Below are 16,419 nucleotides of genomic sequence, written 5' to 3' on the forward strand. Positions count from 1 at the left end.
AAACATGTTTCAAAAACTCATGAATTATAAACTCAGTATATACTAATAACAACGTATGTATATCATAAATCACAATTTAAGGAAAATATCTCCACGAAATATCGAAGAGAATTCTACCCTAAAACACTTTCTATATACGATTAATTTAATACTGAGGGAAAAAATTCACCATCTTTTTAAATCCAATTCTCCAATGAATAATTTTTAACACTTACATCTATTGATATGAGGTAAGAAATAAAACCACTCAACAATAATAAATCATTTATTTTCATATTTACAAGTTTTACACCAGTTGGGTTGCAACAAGATAGGAGGAAACTGACTATAATAAACATTTAAGAAGCAATAAAAACCATACATTAGAATAGAACTATTCCTTGACGATTTAAAATTTAATTAATCATAATAGTTATGTTTTCACGTAATTAGCTAAGCATAAATTTCTAATGATGATAGCAAAAATATTCCAGTTACATAGTGTAGCGGTTCAGCGATTATCGCCAGAATATCAAGTAAGCAACGTCGAGCGTGGCTGCTGCTTGGGTGGGTGACCGCTGAGCGATCCTGTCCTTGCAAGCAGTCCACCTTCCCGGCTATTGGCGGTGGTTCAGAATTCACCATTACGCCGTTGTCCCCCATGCTGTGTTAGAGAGAGCTTCTTATCCCTAACTCCATTTGGTAAAAAAATTATTACGATATTAAAATTTGGATTTTATTCCCGGACATCCTCTACAATGAATTCTTTCCATAAGCTTAGCTCCAGATGTAAATCTTTATAAAGGGTGTTTTTTTTAAACAGGTATGAATGCTAAAGGGAAAAACCTGGTATCTGTTATTATAATGGAAAATTCTTATTTTTACGTTGGGCTTTGAACTTTAGTGATCTTTAGTACATCTTACATTACACTTAAAAACAATGTACATTTTGAGCTAAGCTTACGTAAAATATTTCACCGAACGTCTTGTTGACCATCCTTCATTGGATGTGAAGAGTCAATGAAGGATAATAATGGGATAAAAATAAGGATAATAATAAGGATAAAAATGCCCTTAATAAATATTTCATAAGTCCAATATTCATTTACTAAGTTTAACTTTCACAACTTGTGCCAAAATAATAAATAATAATGATATACCATCTAGAACAGGACCTACATTTTAAATGTTTCAAACTTTAAACTAGCATAACTTTTTAAAGAGTGAACCCTTTGAGGTTGGAATTATGGCATTATACTCTACTACCAAAGACTTTTAATTTGATGTATTTACCCAAAAGATTTCGTTTAAGATTTCCTTCTGACTCATTGCGGGCCATCCCCCTGACAAAACAAATATATGGTAGTTATTTCAAAAAGAACATTTATAGGTGCAGTAATGATGTACCAAGTTTTATTAATTTACCTGTAATCTATCTGGAATGATCAAATCCGTGCGAAACATTTTAGACTCTGTATAGTTTTCTTCAAAGTAATACAAATCTGTGACCTTATAATTTAGGTTATTTGTTATTTATGTTTATGAAATACTGAAGTACCACTACCACAAAACAAGGATATGTTCAATGCAATGGGCAACAATGTCTCAATAAGTAGTCCTTAATTGTGAACAAGTATGTATTATAGGGCATTTTGCAAAATTCCTTTTTTTCATTTTCTCACATCAGTCTTTTTGTAAACAAGGACTAGCATCATCCTCAAGAATAGACCAAAATATAATATGCTGGTCTTTTTACAGGGAATATAGCTCTTAGCCAATTACGGTTCATAAAATAAATATAGAACAGACATTTTTAGAAAAAAAAACAAAGAAAATATTTTATAGTTGTAGAGTTTATTTACAGCAGTCAAGTTGCTAACCAGTTACGTTAAAAATTAATAGACATGAAATTCATAGTGATGTTATATTATTTTAAAAGAAATCACCTATATGAATAATAACAATTAACAAGTACCACATACAACAAAATAGAATATTAAATGTGGAGTTTTATTGAGTATCTGTTTGTGTGTTTTTTACTTGTATTTATTCAACGAGTTTGATTTAGTTCAAATGAAATAAGATTACTTTACAATGTCGATAACAAACGGAATACGTGACATGAGCACCGTACAATTGTAATAATAGCTTCACTATGTTAACCATAAGAAGAACTACATAGTCAAGGTACTTGTTACATATGAGTATGTAAATTGACGAGTATTATATAAAATGTGTATAAATAAAACACAGTTGTAACAAAATAGTTGAGTTATTTACAAGATATATGGGAGGTCGGCAACTGTCTGCCACCACTATCCGATCATTTCACTGATAGCAGCCGCCGGTACCTTGATGGTATTGACGGTGTTGCTGGCCAAGCTGCTGGGAGGGTTCACGGAGGACGAGGTCTCCGGGATACTTCTACCCTTGGGTGGAGGAGTTTTCGGGAGTGGAACGGAGCCGTTCGGAGGGCCCACCAGATCCATGCTATTCTTGAAGGTCGTGTTACGGGGCAGAGTGGAAGAGAGGTTAGGGTGGACGTTGGAGGCCACGGAGGGTTTCACCAGATGCAACCTGGCGAGCGATTTGCTCCCCGGGGAACTAGTCCTGGGGAGCGTCCCGTCGGCGAATATGATGGTCGAAGCGTCCCTTTCGATGTCAACGATGACACTGGCAGAGGAAGCGTGATGGAACTTCCCCAGTGAGTCGAAGTTGCCGTAGCTCCTCTGCTTCTGCAAGGATTTTATTTCTAGTTTCGTCCTGTCACGCTGATAGTAGACGCCGGCGAAGATGAGGACGTTGAGGATGAGGAGAGAGCAGCCGATGGCGATGGTCACGTTGAAGGCGGTGGAGTACGCCGCGTACCCGGCAGCCTCCATGTGGGTCACCGTCTCCGAGGAGTTTCCCGGGTACGGCGGGGTCGTGACGGACCACCACGCTGACACAGGTGGTCGCTATCGGCACAGCGGTGGTCATCGGGAGAACGACCTCCGCCACCGTCAGGTTGCCGCGGCTCCTGATGTCCTGCAGGCGGCTCAGAGGGTCGGGCCGTACCACGCCGTCGTACAACCTCGGATCCTCGTGGTCCCGGAAGAGGTTGTGACGGGCCACCACGTCCTCCATGCCAGCCCTGTGGAGCTCGGGAACAAGCCTCAACCACACGGATAGTTGGTGGGCTCGGTAGTGGTTCTTGACTCTGGGCTTCATACCTGGACACCACACAATATGTTGATCAGGAGAAAACATGAAAAAGTTTTAAGAACAGGAAGTTTCAAAAATCTTTATGTTTTCAATAGTTTATCTTGATCAGTGCCTTGGCACACAATGCTCAGGGATTGTTGGCCCTTTTAGTGGATATACTTATAATGTAATATAATGCAGCTTTATGATCCCTTATATAATCCTATTTCAGACTGAAGTAGGCATATATTAGGTACCCCTGCAGTGCTGCCAAGTAAACCATTCTATAGAGTTAAAGTTAGACCGGGTCTTTAGAGACCCTGTAACACCAATTGGCATCTATGCAGTGTTACCGATCATTGAAATCTTTAAAATTAAAATTATAACGGATCTACTCTAGACTCTGCCGAAGTAACTGGCATTTCTGCATCGTTGTCGAGTACGAATGACAGGTTTCAGAGTGTTGGTTGAAACGGTTCTAGATAATATTCTATCAAAGTATCTCAGCAGTGTTCCCAAGTGTGAAATCTCCAGAAGTAAAGTAGGTCTGTTGTACTATTTGATATATTAGAGTCTTGAACATAAAGAAAACATGAACTTTAGACTTACTTATCTCCAAGTACTTTTGATGGACAGGATCGTACTCATCCCACGTGATCGTGCGAAACCGGTTCTTCTCTTTGGAGACGGCAAGCGTCACTTCCTGTTTATGGAAAGCGTTTGGGCTCCTAGAAACAAATTTTAGTATAAAGTAGATATCCTCCTTGCCTTAAAGTTAAAATGGATGGTCAGACATGAATATTCATAGATTACAAAATATTAAATTCGTCTGACAACAGTTCACTTAAGTTCACAAGATTATAAGCAGTATTTGTAATACTCAGCCTGGTGAGAGGCGGTTTCTGAGTGGCTCCTAAGCCCTAGCGACGGATAAGTCTTAGTAATAGATAACACAGCTTCCATGACCTGTGACCTGGCTATCACTATCACTGGCTATGTCACTTGTCACATTTCCAATGAGAATTTTCTTATTTTTCTGAAGACAATGCCTCTCTAGAGCTACTATTACAAAGACTAAATTTACAATACCAGGTGGTTTTAACATGCTTATACGTGGACTAAAGTACACTGTCCTTAATGTATTATGCATTACCAACTGAACCATAACTAAGAACTGACCCGCTCCGGACGAAGTTGCTCAGGTAGATGATGACGGACTCGGACAGTGCCACCTCGGTCTTGGTGTAGTTCTTGGGGAAGTGAGAGAAGCCGTCCACCAGCGGCGCGCCGAAGAAGTAGGGCAACTCTTCACCATGCGCCGTGCCCAGCTTCTGCAGAAGAGTCTTACACAGTTTTATTACAAGGGTGTCCGAAGCTGATATAAAAGTGCTACAGCAAGGTCTACATATTGAGACAGTATGGTACTAGTGTATATAAAGGTATAAAAAACTCTTTCGAACTATTGAAAATTGTTTCATCAGTTGCAAAATAGTTGATCGTTAATACGGGTTGAACTATTTTTAGGAATTCATAAACTTATGTCTTACACGATATTTAGTTGGAGGAAACATCTTCACCAAGGTTGCTTTCACATTTCTAATGACTTTAAGACTAAGTTCTATCTAATATTCGCTTCTGAGTCAAATAGTGAAACAACTCAGAGAGTAGTAAAATAACTTACATTTAATTTATTAACAAAGTTTACTAAACAAAAGCAATAAATTTGTATATTGGGTTTATAGTTAAACTTAATAAAACCTAATAATTTTTTTTTGACGTGACAACGTCTTAAATTAGGTTGCGGCTCGGAGTCACTCATGAAAAAGTGTAACGCCCGGTAACGTTACGATGCCCATCCAGTGGGTCCGCCGCACGGGATCCGCACGGGATAAAGCAGATAACTGTGGGTCCGCCGCACGGGATAAAGCAGATAACTATGTTTATTCGTGAAAATGTGGAGTGCTTAGATTCGTCATTTACAACAACTACAACAATAAAGGTAAATAATTGTACACTGATATTTCATTATCGTAAACTATGATTGATTGATTAATTGTTAGATTGACACAAAAGTTGAGAAACTGAGTTTATAGGTTATGTCATACTATTGACAAATGTTGATAGTGTTAAGTAAATTATTAGTTTAAATCACTCTGCAATCAATCATAATTCAGTCGATTGAGAAGAAACAGCGCGTATTGCTAGTCAAACATTTAAAATAACAAATTATAACCTCTAACCTGTCATAACAGTGCGACCAAACAAACGAACTAAACCGACCAATCACCACGCGCGGAGTTAGAATTTAACTGTGTTTAGCAAGAATTTCAAATTCTAATTTTAGTAAATGTTTTATTCAACTTTACCATTTACAATAACAAATTTTAATTAATTTCAAATTATGTACAATGTTTTAGTAAACAAAATATATTTCTATAGTTAAAATTTGTGCAATTCTTATTTTCATTCAATTCCTTGTTCCTATTGTGCAATTTAATAATATTCATATCAATAAATATTCTACCGAGAAAAAGACGTTGTCACGTAAAATCTTCGCCCGTAAAACCGAATTTACAGGCAACCATAATTTTTTTTTTTTTCAAAAAAATTGCGTACGAATGTCTGTTTGGACAATACTTAGGAAAAACTTTGAGCTGTAAAACCAACTGTGCACATCAAAGTCTTCAAATTAGAAAAACCGCTAGTAACCCATAGGATCTTATGGACTTTCTCTGTAAAATTTTATGTAAAGAATTATGTTATAACGTATGATTGTAAATTATATAAAAAATTGTAAATATATAATGACTGTATTTTAAGCACATGTGAAGCATATGTGAAGTGTTAAAAAGATTTTTTTACAATGAAGGTTCTCTACCACCAAATGATAATAGTAAAAGGATATTTAAATTTAATTTGCTATAAATCTAAGGTGACCACTTGTTTTTATTGTGACATTTAAGAGTGTAAAAAGTTAAAAAAGATTAAGTTCAGGTTATTGCAAAAGACGAATACACTTTATAAAGAATGAAATTTAAACTTAGTTATGAGTAACAATAAAAGTACTAATTTATAAATAAAATGATAGCTCTTAAATTAAAAACGTCTAAATAAAATATTGAAGAATGTTACTGACACAGAGGGACAGAATGAATTTTAAAGTTCATGTAAATGTTTTTAATTAGATCAATTACACGGATAAACGTCCAGCAAAACTTTATTTCATTTCACCTCTAAGAGACGGCAAAATCATCAATACAGGAGGAGGGTAGGAGGGTTGTGGTGGGAAGATGGAGAGAGAAGGAAGGCTCAGAACGCTTATTGGGCACTTTAATTAACTAGACAGAGGATCTCTACATTGGTGACATTCATTACACTAACTGGATAGCGGCTGCCCGGTCCGTCCCTAACACTCTACACTCTACACTGTTGTGAGATTAGAGTGTTTTATCCTTGCAAACCAAGAGCTCATTATTTGGAGTAAGGCTGTGAAAATATATCATCCTGCGTGTCACGCTGAAATTTTTGCTCGTTTTGTTACATTTCTTACCCCTTCCTCCTGGTCTCATCTGTAATATTACTTAAAACTCTGATGTAAATATACTCACTTTAAATTAAATGGTAAGAGTCCTTTTAGCTCGCATGAAATAAGTAAGTAAATTTTGTAACCATGACGCTTATTAGACAAATATTTGTTTCGAAATTGTTATTGTTCATCGAATAAATTTAGTATTTTTTAATACTTGCATGTACTGTATATCTCAGAAACAGTACGTTTGAGATACAACCCGTTTTGATAGTTAAAAGTGTAGGAAATATATGCATTCCAAACACGTATCGGGTTTTCTCTTGGGTAATAAAAAAAGGAGTTGCGAATTTAAAAATCAAACTTAGCCGTCATACTTATATCGTACATTTTTGGAGGTTGTTTTCGAACTAAAGGGGTCATGTTCGGTGAAGTTATGTAGAAAATACCCTTAAGTGCTTGTATGACAACAATTGCAATAGGCCGTCATGTATACTTTATCCTTATAAAATTAGTACAACTCCTATGTTATAAAACGTACACTAAATACAACAGATCTAATTTCAGTGAGGAGTGGAAATGACAGCGGCTTTACATGTTTAAAGATAACGGCAGCAGCTTTGATGTTCTTATATTATATACTTTTTCGAATACAAATGTACTCGATTAAAAATAAGTGTTAGATAATCTGTATTTGAATACAGATTACCGATGCAGATATTTGAATACAGAATTTTTGTTGAAGAGGTTAAATTTTCCCGAATTAAGTTTGGATGTAAATCGAAATTAGGTATCAGCGTCATCCAGAAGAATGAACATACTTAAAACGATGAATTTCAGGCGTCACGATATTCTTACGATATCCGCCGTTCCCGCTGCACTGCGCCCTTAGCCTCTATCTTTTCGTCAAAACGATAACTTTAGATATAAGGGACCTCAAGGCCTTAAAATTATTACATAGTTTAATCTTCGTCTAAAGGAGGAACTCTATCAGTTTTAAGATGGAAATTTGGTAACGGAAGCTAAAAAACATTACTATATTTTGTATTTTGGTTAACCATGATGGCAACAAGAAAACCGCACAATAAATGAATTTGTACAAAAATTGGTAAAATCACTTACTATTTTATTATGTCACTTAGTAATACTACTATTTTTAGGCAGATATTACTTCAGTGGCTGATGGATTTGACCTAATCAAAACTCCATCAAAAATTAAAAAATCATATTTATTCATACAAGTTGTGTCAAAAGTGCTCATAAATGTAAAACAAAGAGAAATTTATTTTTAGTTATATCTGAAAAAGGTAGACTGGTAAAAGGGAAGAATACGTACATGGATCATCTTAGTTGTATATTGCACTCTCTTTGCTTTCATTAACGATTAGACATGCATAAACTTATAAATACAGTATATTATCACTCAGTATTATTTCTGTATATATATATATATATATATATATATATATATATATACATATATATATATATATATATATATATATATATGTATAATACTGTGTTTTAACGTACTATAAACGTACCTGAGGGTAGTCCCCATCCTTGGTCTGGTAGTCGAAGACGTAGAAGAAGGACCTCGTGGTCGAGTGGTGCTCCCCGACTGAAGCAGGAGGCTTACTGAGGAGGTCTCCAGTGAGCACCAGGGGGGCGACGTACTGAGCATCCGACAGTGCTGCTACAGTGGCGTCCCTAGTGTTGATGGGGTGAACTACAGTGCGTTCCCAGTCCGTGTACTCATTCACCACCGTGGAGAGAATCTCGGAGAGATGGTAGGTGTACGCGTTCCGCACATAAGTCCTGAGGATCTTGTCTCTCCTCTCACTTCCAAACCCGGATTTGATGTCGGCGGAAGGGAATCTAGCAAGTGACTCTCCTGTGACCACCCCTAACATCAAATCGTACTTGTTCCTCCCGAAGAGGTTCTCACCGCGCTTATAGTTGAAGACTGAGGTACCCGTCAGCCCTGGGAAGTCCGGGAGGTAGTTGATGAGCAGCTCTTCCCTGAAGTCGGTCCGGATGACGACGCCGTCCACGCTCGGCCCGAAGGCGCTCAGGTAGGAGGGGGCACTCGTGTCGGCCTTAAGTAGCTCCTGGAGAGGAACGTCTCTGAGGCAGTCCACGATGTCTTCGTTGTCCCTGAGCAGATCCTCGGGCACGGAGCAGTTCACTTGGCGAGCCAGCCGTACGGCGAAGTAGACAGGATCTTCCACCAGAGCCCAACTGCTCAACGCCGACCCTGACAGCAGGATCGCTCGGTGGAACAGCCCTGAAAGACCAGACGTACAATTAAAGAACTCCTTTTGACTAATAGTGACTAACAGTGAATTTATAATAATAATCACAATATAGTTTCGATGTTGATTATCGATTTAAGGAATTCAGAGGTCTTAAAGTACAAATTGAAAGATATAGAATGTGAGGATTGGAAGCATAAATAATACAAATTTATCTTGGTTGCTTAAAGGTAACTACAATTACTCTCCATGGTTCTCCCTTTAGCCCCACAATATTTATTATTATGCTCAATAGGCTCAATACTAATCCAAGTGCTCTAGGTGGGGACTCAGATAGTCTATTCATCCATAACTTTTGGAGGGAGAGGGGTTGGTTAAATAATAAGTTTTATGGGTACTAATTGTGTGTGTGTGTGTGTGTGCGTGCGCGTGCGTGCGTGCGTGCGTGCGTGTGTCTGTGTGAGTGTGAGTGTGTGCATAAGCGCACGCGTTTCGGATTTGTGGTTCGGTGGCCTGGGGGCCAGGTTGTTGGATGTTGCGGGTAAGGTTGATTAGGGTGAGGGTGGCTAGAAGGTGCCTCAAGAATAAATGTCTTGGGCTGGCCATCTGTCCTGTGTTAACTCGCCTGCCTACATCCACCAATAAGAATGTCAATTGATTGCGTCACTTTTATAACTTCATGGTGTATTTTCGTCTTAACAACAATGATCTTCACTTTTCATCATCAGTGATTTTGTTCAATTCTGGAAATACATGTTTTAACTGTTTTTTATTAAAAAAATGTTGGATCAACATTATATTTTTCCTAAGAAACTTTATTTTAATACATAGGGCACATTCTTTCTGGCACAGACGTGGTGAACCTATATAAGGATGTAATTTTTATAATATATATATATATTATATTAGCACTCAAAACCTCCTCTTTTCTAACTTATAGTTGAGATAAAAACTGCAAAAATTTAAATCTAATCGAACTGCTGGGACAAACGGCGAATAATCCATGAATAAAGGCCATTAAATAACATCACCAGAAAGAACTACAGGATTGAGAATAAACATACCGCAAGAATAAACATGAACAGCACTTCCACTAACCTCTAGAGGCAGGCTGCGAGTGGCGGTTATCTACAAAACCAACAATAAACAAGACTGCGCGGCGGTAGTACGAGATAATATTCCACTATCTCGAATATACTTCATAGGCTGTGTATTTTCCTGCAGCTCCGACATCCGATCAGACTACTACTATATCACAAAATTTCTTCTTTAAGTGTCAACTAGTAGTTACCCATGGTTTTGTACGATATTTTCAAAATCGATGGACGTAATAATTTTTGTGTAAGCACTTATTATGTAATATGGAGCCCTGTACGTTACAAACAGAAGTAGGGATTTCGTAGTAAGTATCTCAGTGCCCATGGTCATGAGATTCAAAAGTTATTAAAAAAGTCTATTTCTGATCAACAACCTTTCTGGTGCTGTAATTAGTTCTTATTTCTTTCTCCGATTAAAAAAATATTTACGTAAGCTTACAAAAAATAGAAAAGCAGTTCTTATAACGGGCTTTGAATTTTTTTTATTTAAATGGTACGTTTCGTTATTATTAAATGTTTATTTTTTTTAATATTATGAGGCACTAAATTATTTGACATAAAACGTTGTATGTTTCTATTATTTCTATACATATTTTTGTTATATTTTTTCCCTTTTATATATTAAAATTATCAATGACTTCTAAATATTAATCTAACAAATATTTATACATGTTATTTGCCATCATTTTTTTGTTTTTATTATTTGGTCAGTATCGTTTTCACTACAATTTGTATTTTCAAAATATATGCTTGATTTTCATGAAACTCTAAAAGTGAAATTATAGGTTTATGATAACTGAAATATGAAATAACAATTCTGGAAAACATTTTGTTACACATTTTTTTAACACGCCATCTATTATTGTTCCATATCTCGTTTTTCTCATTTTTTTAAATTTTTGTTTGAAATAGTTCATTTCATTTAATTTTTCTTTTAAAAATTCAATTAATGCTTTTGAGGTTTCTCACCAAAACTTGCATTAAAACCTGTTTTTTAAATATTTTACGTTTTAACTAAATATTAAATAAGGACCAATTTAATTGAGTAAAGGTTATAGGTATAATCAACAGAAAAACTCTTCTTCCAGGATTAAATTACACTACAGCTTTGTTATCTATAAAGATCTAATCAATTTATTTTTAATCGTTTAAACATTCACCCAAAGCCTACCAAAAGAATTAGTGACTTCAACAAAGGAATAACGAAACTCACTGATATACAAATGGCCGCCATAGTCGCGCCCCTACCGGCTACAGAGCGAACAAGCGTGATGTTTGACGTGACGCGAAACGAAAGTGCCCCCCCCCCCCCCCGTGCAAAACATACATCCACCAGTATGTATCCACCAAAAGAAGTAGTCACTTCAAAAGATTATTTCTGTTACTAACCACCTACTTGCATTGTTAGTGTTTTGCTTCCCTTATTTAAAAGAGGACAGGAAAATCCTTCAAACTAAATTCAGGCATCATTTCAAAGTAATCGTTTTTAACAAAATTGCGTGATAGGGGTCTTGTTACTTATCGGACTGTAAGAATGGCTCATCGAGTCTGGTCATACACCCGTGTTCCTTTAAGCTACAGTAAAAATGTAAAACACAATTTACAAGGAGCCAATCACTCGTATACATCCTATCTGCTTGTTTTTATTAACATCGGTTATCTACTTTGGTTATTACATTAAAAATATAAAATAAAAATACTTAGGTACATTATATTTTTAATATGGTTTAGTTCTCTAAAGGTCCTTGCTTCGACTGGCATACAAAAAGAGTCTAGACAAGCATGTACCTTTAAAATGTATTGAAATTATATCAGTTATATTAAACAAGGATCAACATTAATAGATACCAAGCAGAATCCAGTTATAAGTAGTTTCACACGAATCCTAACTGTAAATTTCTGTCTTAAGGTGAAATAAAGTACGGTTGATGGGTATTTCACCTCGTAAAAGTAAAAATGCTGAAGGGTATAAGAGTTACAAGGGAGCGGTGTAAAACACAGGAGTTGTGATAGGACTGCCCTTGGTGAAGTGCCAACTGTTCTTGTACAGGACATTTGTTTTCTTTTCCTCTCTTCACATCATTCAATAGGATTTTCCTTACGATAAATGCATTTTGTGCAAAAAATATTTAACGCAAAATAGAATTAACATAATTGAAGTTAACTAACTTTTAAGATAACTCTATGTGTATTCTTTAAAAATAATAATATTCAAATAAAGTTATTTAATAAAAAATGAATTTTTAATTCACAAAACATGTTCATTGATTAATATGGTATTGCCATCTTTTAGTAACAGTTATTTCAACTAAAATATAAATACAAAAATACACAGGTAAAACATTAATGTTAATTTTTTTAACATATACATTTACTCTAATATTCTGTTTTATATAACTCCTTTTTTAAATATACAGCTTTGGATTGAAATGCTTTATTAAAACATGAAGAGCACAGATAAAGTGAAAGATTTTGAATCATGACTCTTCATTTTCACTAAATTAATTGGATTTACATTGATACTGTCCAGTTGAGAGGCTCTATAAAATATATGGCCATCGAGATAGTAAAATTGGAATTAAGAATTTAGAACAAATTTGGAAAAAAATGTTTAACGAATAAAGTATTTGGTATATCTGGGGATGGGTGTCAGTAAGACTGTCATTCTCCATATGGACAGACGATTTATTTATTGTCTCAAAGGTTACTTGATTCCATTTCCTAGTAGTCTCACATGAACCGAGAATCACAGCACGGAGCGGCTCGGCTCTCGGTCACATAACCGAGCCAATCAGATTGCCAGCGCGGGCTCTGGGGGTTTTCCAATCATTGGCTCTTGTTACACAATCACCGATATCGAACATGACGGTCAAACACCGCGCGGCGGAATGGCAGTTTTCATTATTGGCGAATCGCGTGAAATCAACTGTTGGTATGTCCCCAGTAATTATTTTCGACGGATTTCGTTATGTGCGGAATGAATTTAAAACTTTTCAGAGTGAAGATCTGTAAAGGAATTCCATTAATGAACAATTTTGTTTATATTTAACGTTCCTGAGTTTAGGAATGTTTCATCGTTTATTGATTTCCATTATAGGCTGAGCTAACGCGAAATCACACAATTGTTCCTTTGTTGCAACATAAACTGCAGAGAACTCATTAACAATATTTAGACGAATATCAATATAAAATTTATACTACCAGTATACACATTACTTTATATTGTAAAAAGAACATAGTCGAAATTTCTATCTTAAAATTAAATTGAAGAGGGTAAAATATAATTAATTATACTTTTCCTCACAAGTAGTAATACTGATATTATATTGCACGATTGATATATCAACCATTTAGCTGTTCTGTTATTTACGCTGTATATCACAATTCATCGTAAATTATAATGCTTTATGTAACTTTTAAACCAGTATAACTGAAGGGCGCCAATATATAAACTAAGTCTTGCCTAGGAGCTTAATGTTTAATATTTTATGAAAATCCCTTATAGCTATAATAAAAATTTTTACTGAATTTTTGCAATATTGATACGAGTACTCGAAAAAGTATTAGCTGGATTAAATAAAATTGTGTAGTTTATTGGAACAATAAACAAACACAAAACAATACAAAAATATACCAATCAATAACATGAATTAAAAAAATTGAATTTCTTATATACGTATTAAAATTAGATGATTATTAATTATAAATTTGAAAATATCCCTCTCACAGATACAACCACCCATAAATAAATTTGGAGGTGAAATTATTTATGTATTTCAATATTTAATTCTTCTTAAAATACAAGTATAATATAATTTGTTCATCTTTTACTAATAAATGTTTTCAAGTCAGGCTGCGTAGTTAGACAAATGAGGATGAGGGTTGGTTTATTCCTAAATTCTCTTTCAGTGAAGTACATCGATTTCAGAAAAAAAACCTTTTGGTATAACTATTTTCCACTTGTTGTAAAAATTACGTTATAAATCTATTTTTTTATTCTACACTTATTATTTCAAGTAGTATGGTTTGTTAAAAAGTTATAAGTTTCAAGAATTGAAATGTAGTAAAAATCTCCAATAATTAAAAATGATTATGACCTACAAAGTGCGGCAATGGACTGCGACTCAAATTTATAATTCTTTCCTGACTGGTAAAAAAGGAATAGGTGTTGGCTTCTGTGCAGTGACGTCGCTCGGATTCTTTCTCTCCAGTCTGGCTTTGTGTTGTTCCTCTACAAGTCAGCCATCAAATATAAATTTGGGTGGTTATCAAACTTTTTATTTTATGCGTTTTTTATTTATTAGGATTTACACCTCAAGAAGAGTGTTGATTTCAATCCTCAAAATGTAGTGTTATATCTTTTGTGACACACAACGATGGAAAATGTCCGGAACCCTACTATCCTCTAAAATCATCCATCGCCAATAGCTCATTTTGAACAAATAACTGTATTATAAAATGAACTGTAAACCGTCCTACGTGAAATCTGACTTGCCTGGCATGACTGTGGGAGAGATGATGAGGAAGTTGATGCAGGCGGCGCCGGTGCTGTGGCCGGCCAGAGTCACGTTCCTGGGGTCCCCGCCGAAGAGTGCGATGTTCTGTTGCACCCAATGTAGAGCTGCTACCTGGTCCATCAGTCCATAGTTCGCCACCCGAGGACTCGCGTTGGGCGCCACGTTCGCGTTCAGAAACCCTGCAAGAGAATAAAATGTTACCTTCCATAGTTACTTTCACCTTAGAAGTAAATATTCTTGTTCTTATTATTATTATTATTATAAACAAACAAATATTATAACATTTAAACGTAAATGTGTGTTTCGCTGATATACAATGTTTTAATCGATTTCAAAACCGCTGTAAAACCAATTGGAAATTAAAACAATAAGAAAGTTTTGCGTGATTTCCTCCTTTTCATGGTATGGTCACGCTACAATATTTTACATAAACAGACGCTTAACTGTTTTTATAATAATATATATTATTTATTCTGCAGTTAGTTCAGAAATATATAGTATTTAGAGCTTTCTATTTCCACTTTCAATTAGGTGGATCAAGAGTTTTGAGTTTAGGCAGCAACAGTAGCCTAATTTGAGTTGATGTAGTTTCCATTCCACCGTTAAACGTCATCAAATGTTATTTTTACAAGAATGAGGTCTATGATGTTTCATTTATGTGTCGATTTCTGTATGATTGATTGTCCACCTGTACGCTGGAGATCTCAAAAATGGGATGACCTATTGAATCTGTATGGCCTCTCAAATACAGGCTGTCTAGCTTTTGACGAAGAAGATATACGAATCGATAGATTAGAGAACAAAGAAAGTATCGATACACGTGTGGCTCCTGTTATGTAATATAAAATAGCGTAAAAGCAAGAAAAAGGTGAAATAAATACCTCGAAAATACTCTCTCACAAGAGTATGCACAATGTAAAGGGAACATGTCCAACAGAAGCACTCAGGGGAGTTAATCCCTTAGACGCAAATCCTATTGTGAAAGGGCATCTTTTCCTTCAACATCTCTAAGCCCTTTTATAGTTTTCTTGGTAAAAGAATGTACATCTTTTATCCAAACATTTGGAATTCAAATTATATTAATAATAAATACATCCTTTAACATTGTTTCACATGCATGCTTTTTATCTTTCCTAGTTTATGCCATCTCCTGTTTTAGTTTATATAACATGGAATATTTAAATAATGGATTTATGGAATAAATATGGTATGTCTTGTGGATTGATTAGAGGTTTTTAAAATATAATCATAATATAGTATAACAGATTTTTAAAATCAATACTATCAAAATGCCGCAATGAGTATACATCGCAACTGAATTAAAATTAAAATGTTTAAACACAAATGACTCATACACTTATTTACGCCGGATATACCGTGAAAACGTTCTTATATTACCTGAATATGGTGCTATTTCTAGAAGAGAAAGATGTTTTCAGTTGTAATCCGATTTATGGTGGGTGGATATTAGTCCGACTTGCAAGAAATCGTTCTTGCTCAAACTTCAATTCAGCTTGAGCTTCAAGTTCCTGACAATATTAACAGAACATGGAACACTATTTAAACCGTATACATTCTTACGTACGCTTCAACTAATGGCAGTCTGTTATTGAATTATTACCATAAACGGTTTCTTAAACGAATAATTAAATCAGGTAAATAGCACTTGTTGGGCGAATCGGCAATTTAGAGGCTCAATGTAGCATTTACAAATTGATAGTTCAACTTGTACAGGATATTTTAAAACGTTTAAAGAAATTTTTTTCAATTAAGTTTCTAATAAAATCATATGAGGATGACAGAGTTCAAAATAATATGTATAGATAAATCGAAGGATGATTGTAATTTTCAAATATTCAAAG

At 35.2% G+C, this 16,419-nt stretch overlaps 1 protein-coding gene across 1 annotated transcript in view; it reads right to left on the minus strand.

The window, feature by feature from the left end:
- Positions 1-1,067: 1,067 nt before the first annotated feature.
- Positions 1,068-16,419, minus strand: part of LOC124365792 (neuroligin-4, Y-linked-like) — a 113,936-nt gene continuing 98,584 nt past the window's right edge. Inside the window, 6 exon segments of the mRNA XM_046821813.1 lie at positions 1,068-2,885; positions 2,887-3,191; positions 3,772-3,890; positions 4,342-4,493; positions 8,233-8,975; positions 14,536-14,736. Of these exon segments, the coding sequence (XP_046677769.1) occupies positions 2,295-2,885; positions 2,887-3,191; positions 3,772-3,890; positions 4,342-4,493; positions 8,233-8,975; positions 14,536-14,736 (2,111 nt within the window). The 3' untranslated portion in view covers positions 1,068-2,294.

Source organism: Homalodisca vitripennis, chromosome 7, assembly GCF_021130785.1.
Source record: "Homalodisca vitripennis isolate AUS2020 chromosome 7, UT_GWSS_2.1, whole genome shotgun sequence".
In the NCBI taxonomy this organism is placed as follows: Eukaryota; Metazoa; Arthropoda; class Insecta; order Hemiptera; family Cicadellidae; genus Homalodisca; species Homalodisca vitripennis.